The sequence below is a fragment of the Zingiber officinale genome, chromosome 1A, assembly GCF_018446385.1.
Source record: "Zingiber officinale cultivar Zhangliang chromosome 1A, Zo_v1.1, whole genome shotgun sequence".
Classification (NCBI taxonomy): domain Eukaryota; kingdom Viridiplantae; phylum Streptophyta; class Magnoliopsida; order Zingiberales; family Zingiberaceae; genus Zingiber; species Zingiber officinale.
In genome coordinates, this window is record NC_055987.1 from 185,545,900 (window position 1) to 185,572,226 (window position 26,327).

At 40.2% G+C, this 26,327-nt stretch overlaps 4 protein-coding genes across 4 annotated transcripts; 2 read left to right on the forward strand and 2 right to left on the reverse strand.

Moving 5' to 3' along the window:
• The first annotated feature begins 4,033 nt into the window (after nt 1-4,033).
• Nucleotides 4,034-11,088, forward strand: LOC122038664 (probable protein phosphatase 2C 57). The gene is made up of 4 exons (XM_042598511.1): nt 4,034-4,458; nt 8,407-8,610; nt 8,794-9,005; nt 10,152-11,088. Exons 1-4 carry the CDS (start codon nt 4,309-4,311, stop codon nt 10,717-10,719), a joined length of 1,134 nt encoding a protein of 377 aa, XP_042454445.1. The 5' UTR covers nt 4,034-4,308; the 3' UTR covers nt 10,720-11,088.
• Nucleotides 11,089-11,504: 416 nt separating this feature from the next.
• Nucleotides 11,505-15,429, reverse strand: LOC122038659. Its single transcript, XM_042598506.1, has 3 exons — nt 15,325-15,429; nt 15,126-15,221; nt 11,505-14,925 (listed from the first exon to the last, which is right to left on the reverse strand). The coding sequence occupies exon 3, from the start codon at nt 14,891-14,893 to the stop codon at nt 11,684-11,686; it is 3,210 nt and encodes a 1,069-aa protein (XP_042454440.1). The 5' UTR covers nt 14,894-14,925; nt 15,126-15,221; nt 15,325-15,429; the 3' UTR covers nt 11,505-11,683.
• Nucleotides 15,430-18,472: 3,043 nt separating this feature from the next.
• LOC122038665 (caffeoylshikimate esterase-like) lies at nt 18,473-19,720 on the forward strand. The gene has a single exon (XM_042598512.1). It carries the CDS (start codon nt 18,543-18,545, stop codon nt 19,575-19,577), a length of 1,035 nt encoding a protein of 344 aa, XP_042454446.1. The 5' UTR covers nt 18,473-18,542; the 3' UTR covers nt 19,578-19,720.
• Nucleotides 19,712-21,485, reverse strand: LOC122038663 (UDP-glycosyltransferase 73C2-like). Its single transcript, XM_042598509.1, has one exon. It carries the CDS (start codon nt 21,264-21,266, stop codon nt 19,848-19,850), a length of 1,419 nt encoding a protein of 472 aa, XP_042454443.1. The 5' UTR covers nt 21,267-21,485; the 3' UTR covers nt 19,712-19,847.
• Between the last annotated feature and the right edge of the window lie 4,842 nt (nt 21,486-26,327).

The following is a 26,327-nucleotide window of genomic DNA, read 5'->3' on the forward strand; positions in this document are numbered from 1 at the left end:
CGCTGTAAAGAACAACAGCATTTTAATTGTCAATATTTTTTTATCAATTATTTATATTCACACGTTGTGCTCGATTTACCTTACTTGTTGTTGTGGACATTCAATTGTGCGAGAGACCCATCTATCAAACGGATAATGCCTTTCCAAGTTTGGATGAATAGCAGCAACGTGCTCACGACTATATAATTTAAAATATGATACCTGAACATTGAAGAGGAAATTTCCATTTTCCATCAACTAGCATTTATATTAAAATACAAACCTACACATTATTATTAGATGCTCACCGCTGCTTCAAATTTATATTTGTATTTACTTCCACTTGCAAGAGAATTGTACTGATTGAATGTCATTGATTTGGTGTCCACCACCAGCAAGTGGAAGTGTGCATTATCACTGCACAAAGGTATAAATATATACCTTACCTCTTCATCTCGTCTATCCGTCGTTATCATGTGTTGGAAGGCAAACTTACTTGACGATTTCATTAATGACTACAAATATGCAAAGTCATACATAAATAACCAAATAATAAAAAGAATTCTATTTTTTACTATAATCAAATCAATTCCTTACTGTGAAGAATGTTGAACAATATATTGACTTGTTGTATGTGCTTCCAGACGGGAATGCCCCCCTAAATAAAATTTTACAATATGTGTCGATTACATCCCCTCTTGTCAACATTTCTCCATTCACACCAGATAAAAGGGAATACAAATTTAAACAGAAGGGTGGTTCCTCCCAAACTATATCATTTGTAAACCTACAAAGTAAACAAATCACAGATTATTTTTACAAATTTATTTTTGATAACTTTAGCCCAACTATGTAATCAGATAAGCATATATTATACTTTACTATTCAACTATTTAATTTACATACTTTATTTCCTCCAAGGCTTTTAACAAGTACGCCACCTCTTTGTCTTGTTTTTTTTCTTGGAAGACTTAAATTGCTTCTTCACATACTATGCATATAAACAAAAAAGGCAATTAGATAATCCATTATATCTAATAAATTGCAAAGAAATTTGCATATATCGTCTTACAGCAATTGCTTGTTTCCTCATTTTGTCATATTTGGCAAACATTTCTACATCTTTGTCTGCCTCTTCATCAGATTTGTCTTTCATCAATTGTACAATATTAATTTCTTCTTCCATTTCATCCAAACCAATTTTTCCTTTCCCCTTGCCCACAACAACATATTCTTTGACAAATTTTTTTCCTTCTCCTATACTTGTAACTTTTTCCGCAGGCTCACTTATATGTATATTTCTATGCTGCCTCTTAGGTAAAGTTTTGAGCCACAATGGACTATCAATTGGAGTATCCCTGTAATCATAGCGACTTCTGTCACGTCCTCTTCTACTTCTTGTTGTAACACCTACAAGTTCAATTTGAGGATCGTCTACAGGCTTGCTATATTGAGATTCCATGCCTTTTTTTTCAACTATTTTAAGTAACTCCTTCACCCTCTCCTTCAATTGCATGTTCTTCATTGTTAGCTCTTTATTTATGTTTGCTTGAATAATGCAATTACAACAATCCTTATTAATCTGCCTTCCTCCTACACCGACTTCAATTTGTGATGCCTCCATTGCATGTGGACTGTCATCAACGCCAGCAAGGTTCTCAACCAATGATCTTTCTTCTTGGTTAGGGATTAGGTCAATCACAACCTGTAAGAATATTAAACCACATGTTAAAACCATACTTTTTAACCAAACTATAGTCAAAGTATTCTAAATTTACCTCTTCAGATGAAACTTGGTTAATCATTTCTCTCACCTTACTAATATGTGAAGGAATATTCCTCCACTTATTTATTCTAGCTCCTTTTATTTTGTATGGTTTTTGGATTGGAACATGCTCCAAAAACCATGTCTGCTTCACCATGACAAGGGTTAACTATTTTATAATTGTTTCCAAAATATTAAAAATTTTCACACAAATTAAACACTTACTGCCAAAAGACCAGCAAATCCCTTTAGGTAAGGGAGGTTGGTGTTAGCATGTTTTGTCTCAGATGATGAAAATATGTCCCCAATCTTAGGTAATTGTGGAGCCATAAATTCATGGATTGCTTCAACCCAGTTGAATCTATCAAGATTCTCAAAATCATCTACTATATCTATAAGACTTAATGGACCCTTATATGTACTAGAAGAAAATAAGATACAAACAAATATATACAAAATATAGAATTTGTAAAATAATAAAACATCATCTTCGCCTTCAACGCGATTGCCATAAAATTTAAGCAACTCCTCAATTCTTGATCTAGTAGCTTCTTTTTTGTTTGAGAAGTAAGTTAGAAAGAGGTCACTGGATGCTTTAGCTGAATCAATCGGAATTGAAGCTCCTCGGTCTGCAATACCGAGCATCAATGAAACGTCTCCTCTTGTGAAGCAAACCGGAACACCTGACCAAATTAAATTATTATTAGACTTCTACCAACACATACAAAAGTATTAGGAACACCGTGAACATGATACAATGTCATATCAAGCACTGATACTCTATCGTATCAGGCTCACGTTGGGCCTGATACGATGCCTTATCAGGCCCACGTTGGGCCTGATACGGCATCGTATCACCCCCACGTTTAGCAAAAGCTTAAATTTTATCATACAACTACTTTGTAATTTAAATACAAAATTATAAATTTTACCTGAGAATCTAAAGGTTTGACTACTTGAATCCCAATTTTCAAATATATTTACCAAAATCTCACGGATGTGCTGCATATCTTCTATGTCCAAAAAAATACGAAAGGGTGACTGTTTGATCAGCACTATGTGTCGGTCATGTAAAATAACAGAGCCTCCATGCGTTCCTTTCTTCGTGGATGGTTGAAAAAAACTTTTAAAGTGACCGAGGACACTGTTCCAATGCAGTTTCTGTCCAACATCAACTGAACCCTATACTTTATAAAAATAAAAAAAATTTAAATCATACTAGTTCAGCTTCTCAATATCACAGAGTTTGTAAAATGATAACCTTTACAGCTAATTGATGTGAAGAGGGTGATGATTCACCCGATCGACGTCTTTGCGCCATTATGATACTAGCTGATTAATGTAATGTAAATCCTAGAATCCTTCACTGATGGCTCACGAACACTCCTGTTTTTAATTAAACTTAAATGCTAGCTAGATGCCGCTTGAGAAAAACTCGAACTGATGGCTCACGAACACTAAACTAGGGTTTCACAAGACCGAGCTGCACTCGCATGTCACGAAGGAGGGAGGTACCCTATTGATCGTTTTTTTTTAATATCTAAGTTTTTTAAAAATGTGGTTCGGATGCCTGGGAAATGATGATTGATCAGAGGAGTTGGCGGTAGGGTTATATTCGGTAATAAACATCACTTACCTGCGCCTTTTGGTAAATACAAAATTGTGATGCGCTTTTTGATAAATACATTAACCGTAGTACGCCTTTTGATAAATTGTCATATCTTTTGATTTGCGTCTGTATAATCTTTTCCATTAGTAGAATTGAACTGCAAGTATTTTATTTTTATTATTATTATTATTATTATTATTATTCACGAATTTGATTTTACTCCTATATATATATATTTATAAATTTTATTAATTTATCTGTAAATAATAGAAGAGTTTGTTTAAAATAAAAATTATAGAGCATTTTTTTATAGTTATAAAACTGCGAATAGTGTAATTAATGGACAGATGCCCTCCCACGACGTGCGTCGCACCGACTCACACAATCTTAATCCTCTTCGTCCATTATTGATCTAGCGGTCAATAAGGCCTCCTGGCCATGCCTTTTCGCTATTGGAGTGTCAGATACGTCGCCCTACGCATCACCCACCTAGCCCAAAACAGTGGCACTGCGCTTCTTAAAATGTGGACGCGTGTCGATCCAGCAAGACCCCCTGACGCTATCCACGATTGTGATCCGTCAGATCGATTAGCCTGGTTCCAGATCGCTGAATTGCACGCACGGTTCCTGTCGTAGTCGTTGAACCGTTTTTGTTCGCGAGTACCGAAGTGTACCGCCCATATCTGCTCGACCTTTGCCGTGCTCGTTTGCAGCAAGTAAACGGCAAACCCTAGGAAGACCCTTCTGCTAGCCTTTTTCCGTGGGAATCGAACGAGGCGGCGTGGTGGCGAAGCGATCACTGATCGGACGCTACTTCCGTGGGTTTCTCGGCTCACGTTTTTGATTCGCTGCCGATCGATTTGGCGTTTCTTGTTCTGTCGTTTCTTTGGATTTGGAATCTGTTTCGGGACTACTTTCCGGAGCTGATTACGAGGAAGAGGTGGGATGTGAAGGGATGGAGGGAAACTTCGGAGGTGGCTGCGGTGGTGTCGGAGATAATGGAGGGCCAAGCGACGGCCGGCCGCCGAATCCTTTTGCAGGACCGCATCAGCAATGCTTCACTGGGACACACCGCAAGGCTGCTCTTGTTCGTCACGAGTCGCTCGTAAGATTTCAGCAGCCTTCTTTCCTTGTTTGTTTCCTTTGCGTGTGTGTTTGCAATGTGTAAACCATGTAGCGTCGCGACTTTCTTAAACTTTACTAAAATTGGTGTCCGTTGATATTAGGTTTTATCACTTTATCATAGAATCTTCTCGTCTTTATCCATTGGCGAAATTTTAATTCTTCGTTATTTATCTTGTGGTTTGGATACGCTGGTATGAATTTGATGTGGAGACCTTGTCGGCTGCCTGTTCAAACTTAGGATTTTTTTCATTGATTATGGGTATCAGATCTGGCGACAGTTAGTATTCTGTTCTTCTGTGTCTGAGTTTTTTTGAAACGATTTTTGGGTTTTCCCTCTTTATAGCAGTCTCCAAGTTTGGGGGTTGTTTGCCATTTTAGTCGTTTTGTCATCAAACTGCAATAGATGTGTGGTTTTCCTTTTCTGTTGAACTATTATTTGTAAAAGTAACTTCCTGTGAATTCCTTTATCTCATTATATATTTAAGGCGCGGGTGTATTCATAAAAGAATATACTTCAACATGTATGTTGTTATACTGATGTGCATTTATGAAATGACGCACTCTTGATCTAGGAAGGCTGCGGACTTAAATTTGCGTTGTTTAATATATAACTTATCAATGAAATATTAAAGTTGCTGTTTGTTGCATCTTAGTTTGATGTTTTCCTCCGTTAGTTGATTAATTGCTAGAATTATAATTAGCATGGTCTTGTTACATGCTATTTTTGGCCAGTTTCAAGATTGTGAAAACCATAATAGCATTTTAACTTGGGTTGTGAATGTGTATAAGTTTTTAATGACTGCGAGGATAGGATTTTTTTTTAGAAAATGGCCATTGCATGGAAGCTGTCTAGGTACAAATAGAGTGTAGTGGTACAGGCCATTTGTGAGTATCTATTGCATAGTTCTTAACTCTTGATATGTTAATAAGACATAATCATGTAGAAGTAAAGAACTAAATTAAAGACTTGCACTGTTAGCTACATGCAAATAATGTGATTAGAAAATTGCATTGATCGTGTTTTAATATATTACTAACAAACTGCAGACTTAGGAAGGAAGTACATGTATGCCATATTTTGACAAGTTTGAACTATCTCTAGCAAAATTTCCTCTTTTAAAAGATCTTAATTACTCAATAAGAAGAACAAATTTCTACTCATCTTAGTGATCCTGAGAGTTTCACCTTTCTTAATTATTTTAATTTTCAGAAATATTGATGCACGTTTGTATTTTATTTATATTCATTCAGTGCACACTATATCAAATTTTATGGTTGCCATTATGTTTTGTAGGTGCATTTATTGGTCAACCACTTTACAAATTTTTTTATTTACCCATTAGCAATGCTGATTCAATCAAAATACTTATCTGAAGATATCAAATATTTTGTGCTCGTAACTAAAAGTTGGCATGATTCCCATTAGCATTGTTTCTGATTAGCAATGTTGATTCAATCAAATTACTTACGGATGATTTTGTGTTCACAACTAAAAGTATGATTCCTTTTTTTTTTGTATAGTATCTACTATCTAGCAATAACTTTAACACATCATCATTTAACAAATAACATATTGGACCACTAAACAATTACATATATGATCTTAACATCCTTGATATATACTGGCATTATTGACAATCTTATTCTTTATGGAAATAAAATATACCCCGAAACATTGTTTTTTAATCATTTTGTCTTGGTTTATTTTTTTCTTAAGCACATAGCATTTTCTCTAGATCTCTTTGTCAACTTCTCTATTATTATGTTTCTTTACATTTTAGTAACCTGATTGAGAAATCAATTGTACTTTGGGAAAATATGTTTGCCATGCAGCCCTATGACATACCCTATAGCACGGAGATATGGCATCACAAATTTCGTTATGTTCTGGTCATAGTAAATTAGAATTTGTAGCTTGCAAGAACGGGAAGAATTAAATGCATGATTTTTTTTAGCGGATTATTTCATGCAAAATATAATCATACTATCAAACCTTGAATTTCCGGATTGCTCCTATTGAGGAAAAGCTCAGGTGATATATTTAAGATGGTACGAACATGTACTTAGACAGCCAATAAATACTCTAGTTAGACGATGTGAAACTATGACAAATGTGTACATCAAACGAGAAAGAGAAAGATAAAAAAAGACTTTGTTAATAACAATAAAATAAGATAAAATTTATGCAATATAAATGATGATATAATGGAGGATAGAATGCAATGGCGTAGAAGGATTTATATAGCCGATCCCTCCTAGTGGAGTAAGACTGGGTCATTATTGTTGTTATATCAAACCTTGACGCAATGATAAAGTTGTTGCCATGTGATCAAAAGGTCACGGGTTTGAATCCTGGAAACAACCTCTTGCAAAAAAATAGGGTAATGCTGCGTACAATGAATCCTTCTCGGGACCCCGCATGGCGGGAGCTTCGTGGACCGGGTTGTCTTTTTTTTATCAAATCTTAAATTTTATAGAGAGACGGGACTTGTGGCTTCACCTCATCTATCATAGCTTTGATCCTTAAGATTGGCTACTCAACTAGCTTTGCTAAGCTGGTCTGATAAGTTCAGTTTACATTCAAGATCAACAGTACAAGCATTAGCAGCTAGATTTCTTGAAGGAGACAAACCCAGCAATATTTTCAGGTTATCTGGTAGTGGTAATGTGAATAATACCACCTTCCTGTGTGGCCTTATTCTGTGTAGCAGTCATGATGATTCTTTGAGGGAAGGGCATCTTCTGTCTAAAGGATGATTCAAATATGAGATATAGGTTTTTTTTTTCTTTTGCTGTCAACTAGCTGTCCATTTGTTCTCTTGAAGCCGTCTGAAACTCTCTTGATAGTGTTCTATCAGAGATGGTACTCATTTCTTGATGCCTGTTGAGCTGTACTAGAGGAAACACAGGTAATAAGACCTGGAGAACCATGCTGCAATGAAAAAGAGTTGCCAATTGTTTTCTTGGGATGGGATGAGCCAAAGTAAGCTTTCAGTTGGTTTTAACTAGCACTAGATCTCCATTTGATTGTCACCCTTTGAGAAATACTTATTTTGCTAGTTGAATGTGGATGAAGGCAGCAATGAAAACTAGGGGTTTGAATCTTATTTTAATTTTTGTGTATAATGCTTGGTTATTGGTACCAAGTATTGATTGTCTATTAGAGTTTATCAGATAACCGCTAAGTGCTCTGTATTGGTTTGAATATATATATATATATATATATATATATATATGCTGTGTTACACACTTCGGAAGAAACAATCTATTTCTGAAATCTGAATTTTGGAAGGACAAATTTTAAGCCTGAACACCTTGAGCTAAGTTCTAATGCAAATGCGCGATTCAGGTACTATTTTTCTGATGCTTAAATGATGAATATTTCACACATCTATTTCTGAAATCTATTTCTTAAATGATGAATATTTTAACATATTAATTTCAAATGTAACCACATTTTCCCTTGTGTCACATGGAATGCAACATCTTGTTAGCACATAAGTTATGCAGCACTGTTTTTCTGAACTGTTTCTAGATGGAAATGTTACCGGAAAAGGATTAGTACAATTTGGTATTTTGTATGATGTTAAAATTTAAAAAGAGCTTTCCAGATGATTTTGTGTTTTTCTAAATTTATATTCTTTTATTAGTAAGAAAGATCTTGATTATTAGTTATGCCATGCATGTGGCTGTTTCTATTAGGAGCAATTAACTGATTAAGATGCATATAGCTTGCTGGAAGAGCACATCAGGAATTTTAATTTTCACTAACTAATGCAAATAATGATGTTACAATGTACTTTTAAATTTTGTTTGATATAAGACTTGTGAAGCTGCACTTCATTGAACTTTACTAATAATAATTAATTTTGATACTAAATCGATTATTTTTAAGTTCAGTTTTTTAATAATAAAAAGTGTGTTGCAGACAAAGACAAAATTACTGGATATGACTGTTGAGATTGAGAAAGGCACTAAAGGTTGTGAAACTAATTTCCTCCCAATTGTACGATCTGGGGCTTGGGTTGATATAGGCTTCCGAAAAACAATGGAAGATACCTATGTTTGCTGGGACAATCTCATGCAAGATTGTGGGACTAAGACTTTTGGAGAACCAAGTGCCTTTTACGGGGTATGCTGCTTGTATGTTGAGGAATTTTCTACATAACTCTGTTCTGGCTTTTCATTATTTTCTTAAGCATGCTGCTGCAAACTGGGACTGTATTCTATTGATTTTGCTTCAATTCTCTTTATTTTTTATCCAGCCCTGCCTTCTAATCTGTTTCTAACTTGGCCAAGTATCTAATTTTAATAGGTGTTTGATGGGCATGGTGGAAAGCATGCTGCTGATTTTGCTTGCAGCAATTTGCCCAGATTTCTATTAGAGGACGAGGATTTCCCAGGCGAGATTGAGAGAGCAGTTGCTTCTGCATTCTTGCAGACGGATAGTGCTTTTGCAGAGGCCTGCTCTGTCAACTCTTCTCTTGCTTCTGGTACTACTGCACTGGCTGCGGTAGTTGTTGGAAGGTTAGGTTTTTTTCCCTTTGGAATTAAAAATTTGTGAGCGCCAGAAAAGGGCTTTTCTGATTAATTTTATCTGAAAAGGGTTTTTATGACCTTTTAAGGACTGAGTTCTGATTAGATCTTCCTGTTTGTAGGAAAGATTTCAAATTTTCAATTCCCCCTTAGCGATTATCTGCCATCCTGTACTTTTTGGGTGTGTAACCAGGAAGGAAAAGATGCATAGGTGTCAGTTTAATATTGGGTTGCATCTTTCATTCTTGTAATGGTATTTAATTTTCCAACATTCAGGTAGCAAGGATAACTGCATTTGTCAGTTGTCAAGAACATAGATGCTTACTAATCTTTAAAACATTCAAATTATATTATGTTCTGCTACCTTTTTCTATCTTTTTCCACTTGTTAGGCTTAACAGGAGTTGGACCAATCATGTGCTCAGTTGTCGAGAAGATAGATGTCTACTAATCTTGAAAACATTCAATGTTACCTTTTCCTTTTTCCTAAATCTTGTCTGCACTTGTTATACATATCAGCAGTTAGGACAACCATGTGATGGTGTTTGTTCTCAAATATACCGCTGCTGATTTTCATGTTCATCCTTGAGCCATTGAGCTATCTGTTTGTCTGTATATGTATGAGCTGGATCAAGCATAAGGGCTATTTAATATTTCTACACAAGATTTGTCATGGTGCTATAAGCTCAATTATATATATTCTGATGAAAGATAACATTGTTTTCTTTCTTTATTTTATCGTTCTGCTGGCTGTCGCAAGCTAAAAACTAGTCGAAACTTGGTGTGCTACTTTTCCAGTTCCCCTCTTACAGAGCATAACTACTTGCTTATGTATAATTCTAGACATAAAAATTCACCTGGAATCTACAAGTGCTTCTTGTGTTTTTAAGGTAGTTTCTTGAACGACCAAGAGTGTGATTGAGTTCAAATATCCATATGGTATATACAGTCATTTCTTTTGCAGATGCAGAAGCCTTATTATTTATCTGTACATTACGTCGCCTTTCTTTCTTGTCCAAACATACATGCATCTCATGATTGTATTGTTTATGTGCTTGGACTTTCGTTTCCCATTTATTCATGCCCCACTTTAGGGCTCTCTGATTCCTTTCTAGATCTTTGCTTTCATGTGGTACAGTTCTCTGGTGGTTGCAAATGCTGGAGATTGCCGTGCTGTCCTTTGTCGCCGTGGTAAGGCAATTGAGTTGTCTCATGACCACAAGCCAGATTGCAGCAGCGAAAGGAAACGAATTGAATCCCTCGGTGGATATGTCTACGATGGCTATCTAAATGGACAGCTTAATGTTGCCCGTGCTATTGGGGACTGGCACATGGATGGAATGAAAGATCCAGATGGCGTGGGCCCCCTTAGTGCAGAACCAGAGGTGATGAGAATGCGATTAACGGAGGAGGATGAGTTTCTGATGTTGGGCTGTGATGGAATTTGGGAAGTCTTCCTCAACCAGAATGCAGTGGACTTCGCACGACGGAAGCTACAAGAACACAATGATCCAGCCACCTGCTGTAAGGAGCTCATTGACGAAGCCCTGAAGAGGAAGAGCAGCGACAATCTAGCTGTGGTTTTAGTATGCTTCCAAACCAAGCCACCCCCAATCCTGACTGCTGGAAGGCCTCGAGTTCAAAGGAGCATATCTGCAGAGGGCCTCAAGGAGCTGCAAAGTTTTCTGGATAGCCTGGCTGATTGAGTAGAAGACATTTGATCTTGTTGCTCTTAACCATTTAGATTGGACGTGGAGTTTAGGTTAGCTGCTCGGTTATTTAACTCATTTTTTTCCCAGGTGAGATTTGGTATCATCCAATTGTACCATATGCGGCGGCTGACCCCCATTTACAGTGAGTTTACTGTTCTCTCAACTGCTGTCATAAGAATCAGACTAAGTTGATTTATTTTGCTAGTCTTGTCTCTTAGGCTGCTGCACCGCAGCACTTTAACATAAAGTCAAGTAATTTAGCAATGGCTTGACCTAATCGAGTCCACTAGTTTGACATGTATTCTCATTGATATCTCATTCAAATCTGCCATTTGGCTGTTCATGTCGAACGTTTTCTTTCTATCAGTTCTTTGTCGTTTATTTAGTTATCTTCCATTGTTTCACGTGATTGACGGAAGGCAATTCCGCTTGGCATTTTCCCACGTACTTGGATGGGCAAAGATAGAATTTGGAGTAGCTATTCTTGGATGGTACAAACCAAATAACAAAACACCAAAATATTAGAGAAAAATCAAGGCTTACTCAAAAATAATTGCATAACACATGGCATTATTGTTCCACAACACATTCCCACCACCCAAAACATGCTCATATTTGATTAACAATCTTTCAATAATTAATAAGACATGGATAGTTCCCTTTTGACATATTAGGAGATCATTAGCAGTTTAGAAACCTAATCATCACTTTAAAAAGAAGATGCCACATGCTACAAATGACTGAAGTAAAAAAAAAAAAAATAAGGAATACAAGAAAAGGAACCCAAAGCATTAAGATGATAATTAGCCAACTGATGGAAACACCTTTGGTAGAGTTTACATTAATGCAGTTGAAAAAGAGTTCTAAGCTAAAAACGAAAAAAAGATTTTATACTTATTCTGCAAAACATTAAATTAGAACCTAAATGATGAACCATGGAGCTTTTTTCCCATGGTGATCATGCTTCCTCCTCGCTTGGAATTTTTTCAATTTCAGTTTCATTGACACCAGCGACAAGTTCTGCTTCGAATGACATTGGCGGCAATCTGTCATAGACTCTGGAACCAGATGGAAGGAGTCTATTCTGACCTGATCTCAGTACCTGACTCAATTTGTCGTAATTCCACCTCTGTTGAATGTATATCACAATAACAAAAACAACTGCAGTGACTGGAATAAAAATATCTCCAAACTTTGAAAAGAAGTTTAAGTTTGGATCCACAAATTCATACTGATCAGAGAAGTATGGGTTGAACACTGGAGCTCTTACGAAATCATAGACATGCGGAAGTAGCCTTACCATTGTTATTCCAATATAATAGGTTTTCTTCAATGGCATGCAACTAATTTGCCACAGACAGTTTCCAATGATCTGGGGAAGCAAGAAGAAATCTTGAAGAAGACCAATGTATTCCTCCAGCAGCATTTCCCATTCATTCAGTTTATGGTTATTCCTGCTTGGATCCAAGTATGTAGTCTGGTGAACAGGTCTTCGAGAAACGTTGACAAAATGCATGATAAGAATTCCCAGAAAACCAACCATGTGGATGCAAAAACTTATCAGAAGTATCCTTTTATCACTTGGGACTCGTCCTGGCTCCAGTGGAGTTCTTGTAAGTAATCTTATGCGAGATTTCACCACCTTTTGACCGAGCCTTAGAGTTAACAAGAAGGCACCCAACACAAGAATTTTCACCATGTAGTCTATGAATTGGAACCGTTGATTCTCCTTGAATTCATTTGAGGGGTTCTCGTAAGATTCAGATGTGATTCTTGCGTATAATGCTTCAGCTCCTGTAATCAGAGGAATGATGTAGCCTAAAGCCTGGACACCAAGCATGACAAGAGATATGTAGGGAACAACAACACCACTGTCTCGGATGTAAAACAATTGACTCAAAATAAACAAGATAGCTAATGATAAGGTGATGATTCGTAGAATCCCTTCAACATCTCTCCTAGAAAGAATGTCCTCCTGTTGTTCTTTGTAGAAAATTGGAAATGTTTGGAGATTGAGCGAGTCAAAATGTAGTGGGTCATCATCATTTCTTTGACTAGTGATGGAGAACTTTGCTGTTGGATTGATCAGCCACCGTGCAGTTGTTGGTGGGTACTCCACTTTTACTTCAATCAAACAATCTAATCCGTCTTCAAGGTCCATGCTATCGAAAAGTATATTCCACGAAGCACGCACATCCCGGCAGCCTATGAGATACATTCTTCCATCAATAGGATTATAAAGGCCCTCCAAGTAGAGCAACGAAACATTGGTGTAAAGGTTTCCATAAAGTATGAGCTCGGCAGATACATTTAAAAGCAGTTGTTTCTCAGTGGAATCTTCTTTGGAAGGTGGGATACTCTGGTTACTTGCAATTGATGCATTTGAAAGTGTCCAATATTGACCTAATAATAGTGATCCAATAGACAACACTTCCATCTGAAGGAATGGCCTCTCTTTGTGAACATCAGGTATTGGATCTGGCACAACTGGCACATGGAGAGTGAGAGCATCAGCAAGATTGGAAAGATTTGCCATGTCATCATCACCATCATTCCCCTTTCTTGGGTAGCTTAGGAGTGACTTTTTAACGATGTTACTGAAGTCGAAGGGTTCACTTCTCTCAAGGAAAGCACCAGCTAGCTTGATCTTCGAGTACATGTATGTAATAAATGGATTTCTGTTCATTTTATTCCGTAGTTCCGAGGGGTGCACAGGGTTTTCAAATGTCAAGGGAAAGTGCGAGAAATCCTTATTATCTTCAATGCTAGATATTCTGCCGTAAATGATGTTGCGTCGACTGATAGAGAAGGATGTGGGGACAGATAAGCAAATGCGAGATTGACATTTTTCATTGTCAAGCCCTAGACAACCAACCATGCAGAGTTGTCCAGCAGAAGAATTCCATATTCCCTCAGCTGAAAGAGTCAGACCATTCAGGCCTGTTCTTGGTGCTACCATGTAATGATCCTCCCATGGAGGAATAGCTCTAAATACTGTAAACACTCTTGCGAGACTCATGTTATTCTTGTCAATTCTTGGTTCGCACCTGATATCTTGCATCATCAGGCCAACATTAGCAAAACCACCATCTGTGGCATTGATTGCCATCTCCGTTACAAAAGGTCCCAGCTTACGGCAATATTCATCAGTGGAGTTACAGTTCGAGTTTGGCACAATGTTGAGTAACTCTCTAGAGGCAAACCGATAAAGAATGTCACAAAAACCAGTTCCCTTGTAGACCTCCAACTGGTTATGCACTATGTCATCTCCAGAAGGGTATGGAGCACAGGCCTTTGAAACAAGCTCTTCTGACCCATACTCATAATTTGAGTAGGGTCCAAGCCTGGAAGACAACTGAATTTCATCAAAATACCTGGGGCTTAGAGGTCTATTCAAGCTCTTCATTTCACCACGGACAGCTCTAGTTGTCAAGGTGAACACCTTGGGGTAGTGAAGAACAAGCAAAATTTGGTCATCTTGCAAGTGAGGATGTTGATACTTGGTCGAACTTGCATCTTTCACCCATTCCCATGGGTGAGAGGAATCAGTATCACGAGAAGGGAGCAAAGCATTTCCCAAAAGACACAAGACCCTCTCTCCACCATTCTTCTCTAACTCAATGTAAACACCTTCAAATTGAATTCTGAGCTCAGAACTCCCGGGCCAAAACCGGAACTCCGGGAATTGGTACGGAACACTTTCTGGAGCAGTGCCATTTCTAGAAATTCCTAGACCTAAAGCTCCGCTGACGTTGAGAGAACTATGGGAATTGCCTAGTGGATCAACATGTTTCATCGAGAACGAAACAAGATACAAGGGATTAGGAAGATCAGAAGCACCAAGTGGAGCATCACTTGGGTCAAATGGCATAAGAGGAGCATCACCGGAGACCTGAATCCAGTCTCCCCCGACAAAGGATAGCTCCTTTTTGAGGTTGTTGGCCCTATTGAAATCAAATTCCAAATTGTGAGCAAATGAGAGGAAAGAGCTACAATGTTTCTCGACCTCGGGGAATCGCACATAGTCATGCGGTGTGTAAGGGTCTTCTGTGGTTGCATCCAAGGTTTGTTCACTCACATATTTCATCGAGCATGAGGCGGGCAGTATGAAAACAACTGAGACCCCCAAAACCCACAACCTCAGAGCCAAAGGAAGTGTGGCATCCATACCTAAACCCCACAACTCGACGATCCAGAAACCTAATGAAGGAAAATCAAGGTGAGAAAACCCTGATTAGGATAATTTGGAAATTTTGGTGGCCTTCTTTTGTGAGTGACTAAAAATAGGGGGCCAAAATTAGCTCACAGAAAGCTCATAAACTTTGTTAGGGATTCCAAAAGTAGAGTTTTTGGATGTAATTAAGGAGATTGATCAAGGAACAGGTTTGGGGAAGACTGACCTGAAGAGGAAGCTGAAACAGCTGCATTACTCCAACACCTTGATCCCCATTCTTGTCTGTGAGATGAGCTACAGACATTTTTCCATCACAAAATTCCTGTTAGGAAAAAAAAAGATGAAAATTTATGAGATTATTGCATCTAGGAAGGTTGCTTCCTTTGTTGACCAACCAACTGTGAGCAGCAGGGAAGGAAGAGCACCAAGATTGAATTACAAAAAGACCGCTGATACACGACCTAGCGAGGTGCAGGGGAAGAGGGTCGATCGGGAAGTCTAATCGAACGTGGATTTCATGTCAACTTGTGCAAGCCAATGTCAACTTGTACAAGTCAAAGTCAACGGCTACAACATGGGGATTTTATATTTGGATAGTTCTTAAAATATCTCAAGAGTTAGTACTTTTTTTTTGAAATATTTCTTAATCTTTAATTTAAATTAAAATAGACTTTAAAAGATACTTTTTAAAACCTTTATTAAATATTAAAATATTTTTTAAATTACCCTTTTATTTTATAGGCTTATAGTTTGAAATATTAAAAGTTTTTTAAAATTATCTCTTTTTCCCGGATTTTGATGCTGAATATCGTTGACTCAAGGAGTAAAATGTATTAATGTTTTAGTTAGAATTAAAAAAAAAATACTATCTATTAATTTTTCATGGATAAAAACATGAAAATAATATAAATTACATTTTAAAATCTTCAATTCAAACTGACGTTGGTAATTAAAAACTGAAACTAAACTAAATGTAAATATATTAAATAGTTAATGCAAATATATCATTACCACTTGCAGGCAAATTTTGAAAGATAGGATTGATCGGCTCTGGGGCGTAGCATAGATAATGGACACATAATATCTTTGATAATACTATAATAGTCAGGGGTCGATTTTCAAGATCTGACAATCTAGATTTACCCTACTATATACCTATGATCTGTGTACCTGTATTTACCCTCCCCCCCCTCTCCCCCTTCATATCTGTGGGGCCGGTACTAAGGGGGTAGCTAAAGTAGCGAATCTATCTTTTTGTCAAAAGATAGGACTGACCTACCCCACCATGCGCTTATAGTCTATGTATCTATATTTACCTCCCTCTATATTCGTAGAGCCGGTACTAGGGGGTCTCTAAGGTAGGAGATCTACCTATTTTTTTGAAAGATAAGATTAACTATCATGCGTTTATGATCTATGTACCTATATTTATCTCCTTGTATATCCGTGGAGTTGGTACTAGGTGCGCTGCTAAAGTAGCGGATCTACCTTTTTTTTAAAAAAATAGGACTGACTATCGGGGTTTACCCTACCATGGTGGCAAAAGGTGACTACGCTCGCCCCCAGCACCCCTACCAATCCGTCTCAAGGTCAACACGGAAGATGTAAATCACGGGTGGCTACTAGCCTTTGGAATAGTAACTGATGCATGAGGGAGACATTTACCTCGGCTATGTCGTGTGCTAGAGACTAGACCATCCCAAGGGGATGAGGTTTACCCTACCACACGTCTATGACCTGTGTATCTATATATACCTTCCTCCATATCCATGAGCCGACACTAGAGGCATCGCTAAGATAGAGGATCTATTTTTTCTTTTGAAAGATAGGAAATGACCCTCAGGACGTAATACAAACGGTGGACGCATAACATTTCTACGTAATAGGCAAGAATCAATTATCAAAAACTAATAATTTAGAGTTTACTTCACTATACACTTAACATCTATGTATTTACATTTATCTCCGTGGAATAGACACTAGAAGGAATGTTAAGGTAACGAATTTATTTTTTTTTAAGATAGGAAAAGAAAATATTGAACATGTAAATGAGAAAGAACTCACAACAAGCAGCCCAAAAGCATCACATCCGATGATTGTTTGTCCCATTGGATGAAAAAACTTTACAAATACATTATAGGGAACCCCAGGCTAGCGCAACGGTAAGGCACAGAGGATGCACATAAGAGAATAATAGTTTGATATTTAGTTGGGACATACGGTAACATTAAATTTGATGGAAAAACTTGGAAAGGATGATCATGGACGGAGCACCTATGAGAGAAAAAGCACATGAGTCTACTATCTTGAGCAAAACACTCATTTTGACATTTTCAAAATTTATTCTAATGATTGATAGAAAATTTTACCTCCTGATAAAATGAAATCTAGATTATTAAATTAAAAAATTTAAAAATTATATGATAATAATGTTACTAGTAGTAGGTACGGTGAAGATAAACCTAATCCCCTCAATTCAACTTCAATTATAATTCCTATTCATGTAGACATTTTGTTGATGACTGAAGTGAATCAATCGGTACAACAACAATGATAATAAGACCATTTTGAAAAACAGTCAAAATACAGGGTAAAAAAAAATTTTCAATGATAATAAGAACATTAATCTGATCAGTTGTGAGCTTTCAAACTCTTTTTTTTTTAATCAAATAATTCGTGAACTGACAGTTCAAATCTTAATCACTGTTTATTTAAAATATTTTGAGAATTTATTTAGGTCTTAATCGCCGTCTTAATGGCTGTGTAATGTGCGTGGGGCAAAAATGCAATAGTTAAGTTTTTATTGCTTATGCGGGACTTGGATTGCGATTCTGAGTTTTGGCTTGTTACTGATCAATTAAATAACTTCAATATTTTAGTTTTTAATAGATGAAATCTGTCCATCATGTTACCTTCGGGCCCACTCAACTACCCCAACTCAACCAAAATATATTATGATATAAGATCAAAGGGTAGGTGGCCTCTCAACTACCACCTCACCACAATGCTAAAAATACTTTCGAATTCTATACTCCATTTTCTGTTGAAAGAAAACAAAAAAAAAAAAAACAAATCAGTTTTCATGAAGGATATTAATGCTTGGCAAGTAAACCATCGCAAAACAGAGACTAATATGTGTCAGTCGATTTGTTAAAGTAAATTTATTAATTATTATGATGTTGTTAAAACATTACACCGCAGGATTTCGAATTTAGGATGTTGTTAAAGTTTAATTTAAAAAAGGTTTTGATTTTAAAAAAATGACAGTTGACCAATTGTAACGAAGATAATCGATGTGCGTGGCGTCCTCACCTAAATCAAGGGTAGATTTCTTGAACAGCTCCAGACACGCTCGCTGTTTCAAAGCTCATTAGAAGTCGACACGTGTAGAACTAATTTGGAAAAAGAAATTAACAGGGATCCAATCGTGAATGCTACTTTGGTCATCTCACTCTCGTGAGAAGTGGTAGGTCACGTCTGTTCACCGTTCAGCGGTCAAGATTAATTTCAATCTGATCCAACGGTGACTAAGAGAAAGCCTTCTTCACGGTCGTGATCGGTTCCGATAAGAGGCCAGCGATGGTCGGCAATACAACGCGCACCTCATTGAGTTCATCGCTCTGCCGTCGTGCCTGCTTCGCCGATGGGCTCCGCCGCTCCACCACCGGTAGCTCCTTCTCCGACTAAGTACTTCTGGGGCGACGAGCCTGGGGAGGAGGAGTATTACTTGTCCCAGGGCGTCCGCAATCAGCAAACCTACTTCCAGAGCCCCCATGGCCGCCTCTTCACTCAGTCCTTCCTCCCCGTCGATCCCACTACCGGTGAGCTACGCCCCGTCAAGGCCCTCGTCTTCATGACCCACGGATACGGATCTGACTCCGGCTGGCTCTTTCAAAAGTTCGCCATCGCCTACTCGAATTGGGGCTACGCCGTCTACTGCGCCGACCTCCTCGGGCACGGAAGGTCCGACGGCGTCCGCTGCTACCTCGGCGACATGGAAGCCGTTGCCACTGCCTCCCTCTCCTTTTTCCTCTCCGTCAGGAGGGAATTCCCCCATCTTCCGGCGTTCCTTGTCGGCGAGTCCATGGGCGGGGCCGCCACCCTCCTCATGTACCTGCGGTCCCCTGACAGGAGCACGTGGACGGGGCTCATCTTCTCCGCCCCGCTCTTCGTCATCCCCGACGACATGAAGCCCTCCCGCATCCACCTCTTCCTCTACGGGCTCCTCTTCGGGCTCGCCGACACGTGGGCTGCAATGCCGGACAACAAGATGGTCGGAAAAGCCATCAAGGACCGCGACCGCCTCCGCGTCATCGCCTCCAATCCCCGCCGTTACACCGGACGCCCCCGCGTGGGCACCATGAGGGAGCTCGCCCGCCTCTGCGAGTACTTCAAGCTCCACTTCGCCGAGGTCACCGCGCCGTTTCTCACCGTCCACGGCACGGACGACGGCGTCGCATCGCCGGAGGGGTCCAAGGTGTTCTACGAGAAAGCATCCAGCGCCGACAAGAAGCTCATCCTCTACGAGGGCATGTACCACTCCCTGATCCAGGGCGAGCCGGAAGATAACAGCAGTCGGGTCCTAGCCGACATGAGGGCTTGGATCGACGAGCGTGTCGAACGCTACGGCGCCGCCACCACGAACGGGAACTCCGGCGACAAGGAATGGAGACGGTGAATTAAACTAAACACGTTGAATTCGATCGGTTCGGAATTTTAGATCTTTGTTTTCGTTATTGTTCTTACATGATACGATATAATGTCTGATGAGGAATTATATTTGTCTCTCTTTTTAAGTAAAACTTTTGGTGCTTGATGATTCATCTGTTTTGATCTGGATTGTGGACAAACTTTCGATCGAGAAAATATAGAATTGTACAATCTGGTTTGGCTGCTGATGAATCGATTTCTACGATTCTCTGAAATATTTATCATATCGAACTTGCATCTACTCTGCTTCCGATTGGAATTGCTGTATCAACCTGCTCAAGTTCTGATAAGAGGAGCCACCTCCTTCCATGGCGCGCTTTGCTTTCTCACCTAGCTCCCTCGCCCTCTCCCTCCTCGCTTCGGCTTCCTCCCCTACCCCCATCAACTCCCTTACTGCCTTTTCGATCTTCTCCCTCCTCACCACCGTTCCGCTGTTCTCGTCTCCCCACTTGGCCGATCCGCCTCCCACTGCCACCCCGATCCTCAACACCTCCACCACCACCTTCTGGTTCATGTGCTGGTCGCCGAAGTGCGGCCAAGTCACCATGGGAAGGCCGCTGCATATTCCCTCCAGAGTGGAATTCCACCCGCAGTGCGTCAAAAACCCGCCGGCAGCAGGGTGCGATAGGATCATCATCTGCGGCGCCCATCCTCGTATCACCAGCCCCCTCTTCCTTGTCCTCTCTTCCAAACCGCTCTCCGCCAGCCACCGATCCACCTCTATGGCTAATCGGTCTCCGGCTTTAATCACCCATACGAACGGAAACCCTGCAGCTTCCAGAGCCATTCCAATTTCCACAATTTGCTCGACGCCGGCGGTGACGAGGCTGCCGAAGCTCACGTAAATGACGGAGGTCGGCGCCATCGAGTCGAGCCAGCGCAAGTATTGACTGACATCTATGGCCGCCTTGTTTCCCCTTGCGGCCATATGGGTGGCATCTCTGTTGCAGAGGCACAAGGGGCCGACTGTCCATACCCTTTTTCCGATCATCTTCTGATAGCTCTCCACGTACACGGCCTCAATGTCGTCGAAGGTGTTCACCACAGCGCCGTCAGCCATGGCTTCCTCCTCCATGATCCTGAGGCGTAGATGCTCCTGCTTAGGACCCAAACAGGTGCCCGGAGCTTTGGCCATCGGCACCCGCAGCGGGTGAGGAAATCCTGGGACGTCGAGTATCTCCGACTCGTCGGTGACCCTCACGTAGACGCCCTCCTGGTGCAGGATCTGCCTCACCAGGATGGTGAAGCCCCCGAAGCCGTGGAAGATGAGCCGCGGGACGCCCAGGTCCCGCGCCATCTCCCCGGTCCACGGTTGCGAGGCGTCGGAGACGACGCAACTCGGAGGCAGAGGGTGCCGGCGGAGGTGCGCCATAAAGGGGGCCCGGAGCATGTCGCAGGCGCGGAGGAAGTTGGGGAGGTAGTCGCGCGACGGGGACGGAAGGGCGTCGAGGTTCTCGCAGCCTAGGGGAAGACCGGCGTCGGCGCAGGGGAAAGGGAGGGAGACGAAGTCGATGGCAAGCCCAGACGCGCCGGCGCGTTGGATGATGGCGTCGATGCGGAGGGCGTTGAGCGGGGTGGTGAGGAAGGTGACGTGGGCGCCGTGGCGGGCGAGGAAGTGCGCCATGTCGACGATGGGGATGGTGTGGCCCTGCGCCATCAGCGGCACCAGCACATCTCGCCGCCGATTGGTCCGTCGTCATGGGAAGCAAACAACTGATTTGGGCAAAGATGAGAAGAAATCGATGCAAGAATTAGCATTAAGAGCAGATATAGATTTCTCTCCATAGAGAATCTGTGACGAGCGCAGTGACTTCACCGAGAAATCATGAAGATGCAGCCACAGCCATTGTGTCCGCATTTTGTCTTGAAAGGTCAAGCCCTGTATGTAGTAGACAGCGAGGAGCGAGAGAGAGAACAGAAGAGGACACGAAGTCCGTGTTTCTTTTTCATTTGTTTTTTAATTCACATATAAAAATTTCTCTACGCAATTAAGATTCGATCATTAAATATTTAATTAATCATTTAAAAGATTTAACCGCTGTCCCATTGCGCTATTCCATTAAGAAAAAAAAATAATCTATTTTTCATTATCTTGCTAAGTGTTTAATCATGATTGAAATCATTCGTTAGTCGATTACAATTATATCAAATTGCGATTGGTTTAGTCATTATTAAGTTTGACATAAAGTTTTGAGTGGTTTAGCATAAAGTTTAAAATCAAGAAAAAATAACATTGACATGCTCATAAGAATTTCAAAATCACAACAACATCAGTTTAGCTCGGATCCTTTTAAAATAGCCAAGTATTTTTAGTTGAAATGTGTTTTTTTATTAATATATGCCAAGATACGTATACAACAACAATTAAATTTTATATTACTAAGTTAAATCGATTATATGAATCATTTTAAGTTATTAGACTCTATTTTTTACATCAACATATATATTTTTAAAAAAAAATTATTTTATTATTATCAACTTAATTTTTTTAATGTATATTTGTCATTTTAGTTGAAATGTATCAGATGACTATAAAAGATTTTGGATAATAATTAGACGGATACTTTTTTATTTGAATCATCAAAGAAATATCCCTTTATTTTTTTTATCAAAAGGAAACCCCCACTAGACTAAAACTATACAGACATACAGTTGCCCTTAACTGTATTGTATTGGGAATAATACAATCAAAGTCCTATATTGAAAAGACATAAAAAATATCATGAGTTTATAAGATGCAAGATATTTCTATTAGTATGAGATCTTTTGGGTATAGTCCAAAAATAAATCCACGAAAGGTTGTGTTCAAAGTGGACAATATTATAATATTGTTGAGATATATAAATTCTTTTGATCCTAATAAGTGGTGTCAAAGTATGACCACTCTTCATCGAACTAATCGCCAGAAGAAGCACGAGCCAGAGTCAGCCATGTGGATAGATTAGTGGATTTGAATGAAGGAAATGAGGGCTTCTAGAGGAGTGAACTCGAAAAGTTAAAGCGATTCAAAGGTGATCGGAGCAAATCCTAGGTGGTGAAAAGTTTAAGCAGATCAAGGGTAAAGTCTTAGAGGAGAGATCCGGAGCAAGTCAATGGTGATTGGATACTGGAGGAGAGGCCCGGATCATGAGAATAATTTGTTGGTCCCCTTGAGGCCGGTAAGAAGGGGTAATTGCCCGAAAAATAAAAAAACAACTGATCCTGTCCGAACCAGGGGTCAACGAACGCTGGGGATGTGGCGCTCCCGGCTGGATCCTCGAGTGCTCCGGCCAACCTGCAACAAAACCGAGCCGGGGTGTCCCGGCGACGGCCCTCCGACGATCAAGTTAGGCGAGGGAATAGATGAAAAAAGTGGCTGCAGGATGAGGACTCTCGTACCTCCGGTGAAGAAATGGAGACCTTATATAGACCTCTCGAGGGAGCCTGGGCGCGCCAATCAAAGCAATCACCTGCTTTCGACCATGCCCAGGTATGAGTCTGTCAGAAGGGCATCCATAAGGTCATACCGCTACTGTATCAACCTCTCCATGATGTGACGGCAAGATCCTTTATCGTGAAATCTTGTGTACGGCATAATCATCAGACTTGCCTTTGCTGACATCCCATATCCTGAGCCGAACGAATAGGCCGCTCGGCTAACCTTTGTATCCTCGCCCTTATCCTGGCCGAACGGACCACCCGCTCGGCCCTTCAGTTCCAGCCGGGCAGACACCCGCTCGGCCATTCAGTCCTCCCGCCTTGGCGTCGGAAACCCAAGCCTATGGCTGGGTTATCTCTGGCTCCGCTCGGACCTGCTCAACTGCTTGACGCGGCCATTACCTGCTTAGTCAGCCCTCCATCCGTCCTCAGGCTGGGACCCTTCAGGAAGTAGGTCCCCCATTCTTACCGCCGGATCAACAACCTTTCTCGACTTCTCAAACTAAATTAAGAAATACTTGTTTAATAAAAACTAATTAACAAGAAAGAAAGAAAGAAGATGAAGATCTTTTTACTTGGTTTGCAATCAGAAGATTGCTAGTACTAGATGTTGAAAGCTCACTATCAAATCTCCTTCTGACAGAGAAGCCTCTTACAGTAGTTTAAACACTATATTACAAAGTAAAACAGAAAGAAAATCGTTTTCAAGTGTTGTTCTAAATTACTAAGACCAGAGCTCTATTTATAGCTTGTTGGTCGGCAGCTCCGGATGTCTGGGTGTAGATAAAACTTTACTCACGTCGCAACAGCTTGGTAAAGATATATTTTTCTAGGTTCGGGCACCTGGACATGATCTGGGCGCCCGGACCGTGCTGACGTAGCCCTAAACAGGGGCACGCCGAGGAGGTGCCTTGGGTTGGCAGGGCGGTCCGGGAGTCGGGTCCAAATCCCCGGAGCATTCAAGCGCCTAGACTTGGTCCAGGCTCTCGGATAGTCTGGTTCACCTCCGATCCTGTTCCGTTTGCTTGGGTGATTTCAGTCATCTAGAATAGGTCTCACCCGAACCCATTTTCCTGCCTTCTCTTCGAGCAAACATTCACTTCGACTTCTTGTCCCTCGGAAACGTCGTGCGCTTCCTTCTCGTCCGCTAGCGTATTCTTCCGCAATACCTCGTCCCTCAGACACACCAAGCCCGTCGACTCTCTCCCGTGTCATCTTTCTCACTAGTTGCGTCTTTCACTTGACTTCCTGTGCTCTTAAGTTCCTACACACTTATACACAAAACATCAAACATACACAGGACCTAACTTGACTTGGTTGATCACACCAAAATCACAATGAGGTACTTATATAATTGTGATCCTTTGTTTGAGGGGAGAATTGTTGAGAATACAATCAAAGTCCCACATTGAAAACACAGAAAAGATCATACGTTTATAAAATGAATGATGTCTCTATTAGTATAATATCTTTTTTGTAGAGCCTAAAAATAAATTCATAAAGGCTTATGTCCAAAGTGTATAATATCATTCTATTGTATATATTTATGAGTTCTTTTGGTCCTAATATATTGTTGGGTTATTTTTTATTTTTTGGCATACCAATTTTGATTTTTTTGACCGGTTGGTTTCAAATGTAAATCCTAAGTCAGTCAAACGGACTTGACCAATTTAACAATATTTATATTGTAGCAGTTAAGGTTCATAGCTGCTATAACATATATTTAACATGTTCAAAAACATTCACGTTGTATTAACTACAGTTTCAAAGCTAGATTTTGTAGGATTGTTGTGCATCGATAAAGGGGGTGAATATCGATCGTCATTTTTTTTTTTTTGCGTTTTTGTCGTTCGTTCATTTTTTCTACAAAGTGTTAGTACGCAGCGGAATAATAATAAACAAAAAGGAAATAACACTCACGGATTTACTTGGTTCCCAACCCCTAGGGTCAATGCATCCATAGCATATGCACTCAGTATGAGTCCACTAGTGGTCTCCTTTCCGAAAACTTTCCGGAGGCAGAGAAACTTGTTTTACAGTTTGATAATACAAGAACAAAATAAGATATGAAATGAAGTACAACTTGTAATTAAAAACAAACAAACAATAACGAGTCAATCTGGAAGTCCTGAGTGCAACACACCCCTCCTAGAGCTTCCCCGATCGCAAAACTTCATAGCGGATTTTCTTCGAGCGCAGAGTATAAGAGAAGTATGGAATTCTTGTTCTTGAACATAGAGTCTTCATTTCCTTTTATAGAGTTGGATTAGATCGTTATCTAGATCAACTTTTATGTAGATAAAGTTATATCTGGATCAAGCCTTATCTTTATCCATATCATCTAACTTATCTTTATCCTCATCTAAATTATAAAGTTGAACCTAATCTTTTTCGACATCAACTTCCATATTAACTTCTTTAACAACTCAGCAATCTGGTCGACCTAATCCAATTGGTCGACCAAACTAATTTTTTCGATCGACTGAACCAAGCCAAGTCACTAATCCGAGTCCGAACTCGAACCCTATCAATCGAGCCTGATTAGTTTACCGAACCATTGGTTCAGTCAATCGAATTGGTTTGGGTCTAGTTAGACACGAGTCAAGTCCAATTCACCCCAAACTTGGTCTAGTTGTGTCTGATTGCCTTTGTCTGCTCTCTGTTTTGCTTCCAACTCCAGGTTCCTACAAAACAACCATGCAAAACACAAGCAAGCAACCTAGCCTAATCTTGTAAGTCTACCTAACCTACTAGGCTTACCTTTTGCTTGGAGATCTCTCCTCTAAGTCTACCACATAACGATTAATCTCTTAAGATCAAGCCGTACTACTGTAAGTTTACCTATCTTACTAGGCTTACCTTTTATTTGAAGGTCCCACAACTAAATTTACCACCTAAGGATCAATCCCTTAGGATCAAGTCGCACTCTTGTAAATCTATCCAACTTACAAGGTTTCTTGCTTAGACTGTTGGTGCGGTTAGCATTAACGGTCTAACTCAGGTTTTGATGAATGACAAATTAGGTTAAGTTAGGTTTGTTGTGATCTAACACTCTGACCGAGTGTGCAGACGAAGTCCAGACAGGTCGACGGGTTGACCGGATGTCTGGCACGAAGTCCAAGCGGGTCAACGGGCTGACTGGACGCTTGGCGAGAAGTCCAGCTAGGTCGACAGGCTGACCGGATAGCTGGCGAGAAGTTCAAGCGGGTCGACGGGCTGACCGGACGCTTGGCGAGAAGTCCAGACGGGTCGAAGGGCTAACCGGACGTCTGGCAGGTAAGTAAGGTAAGTCACTGGAGGG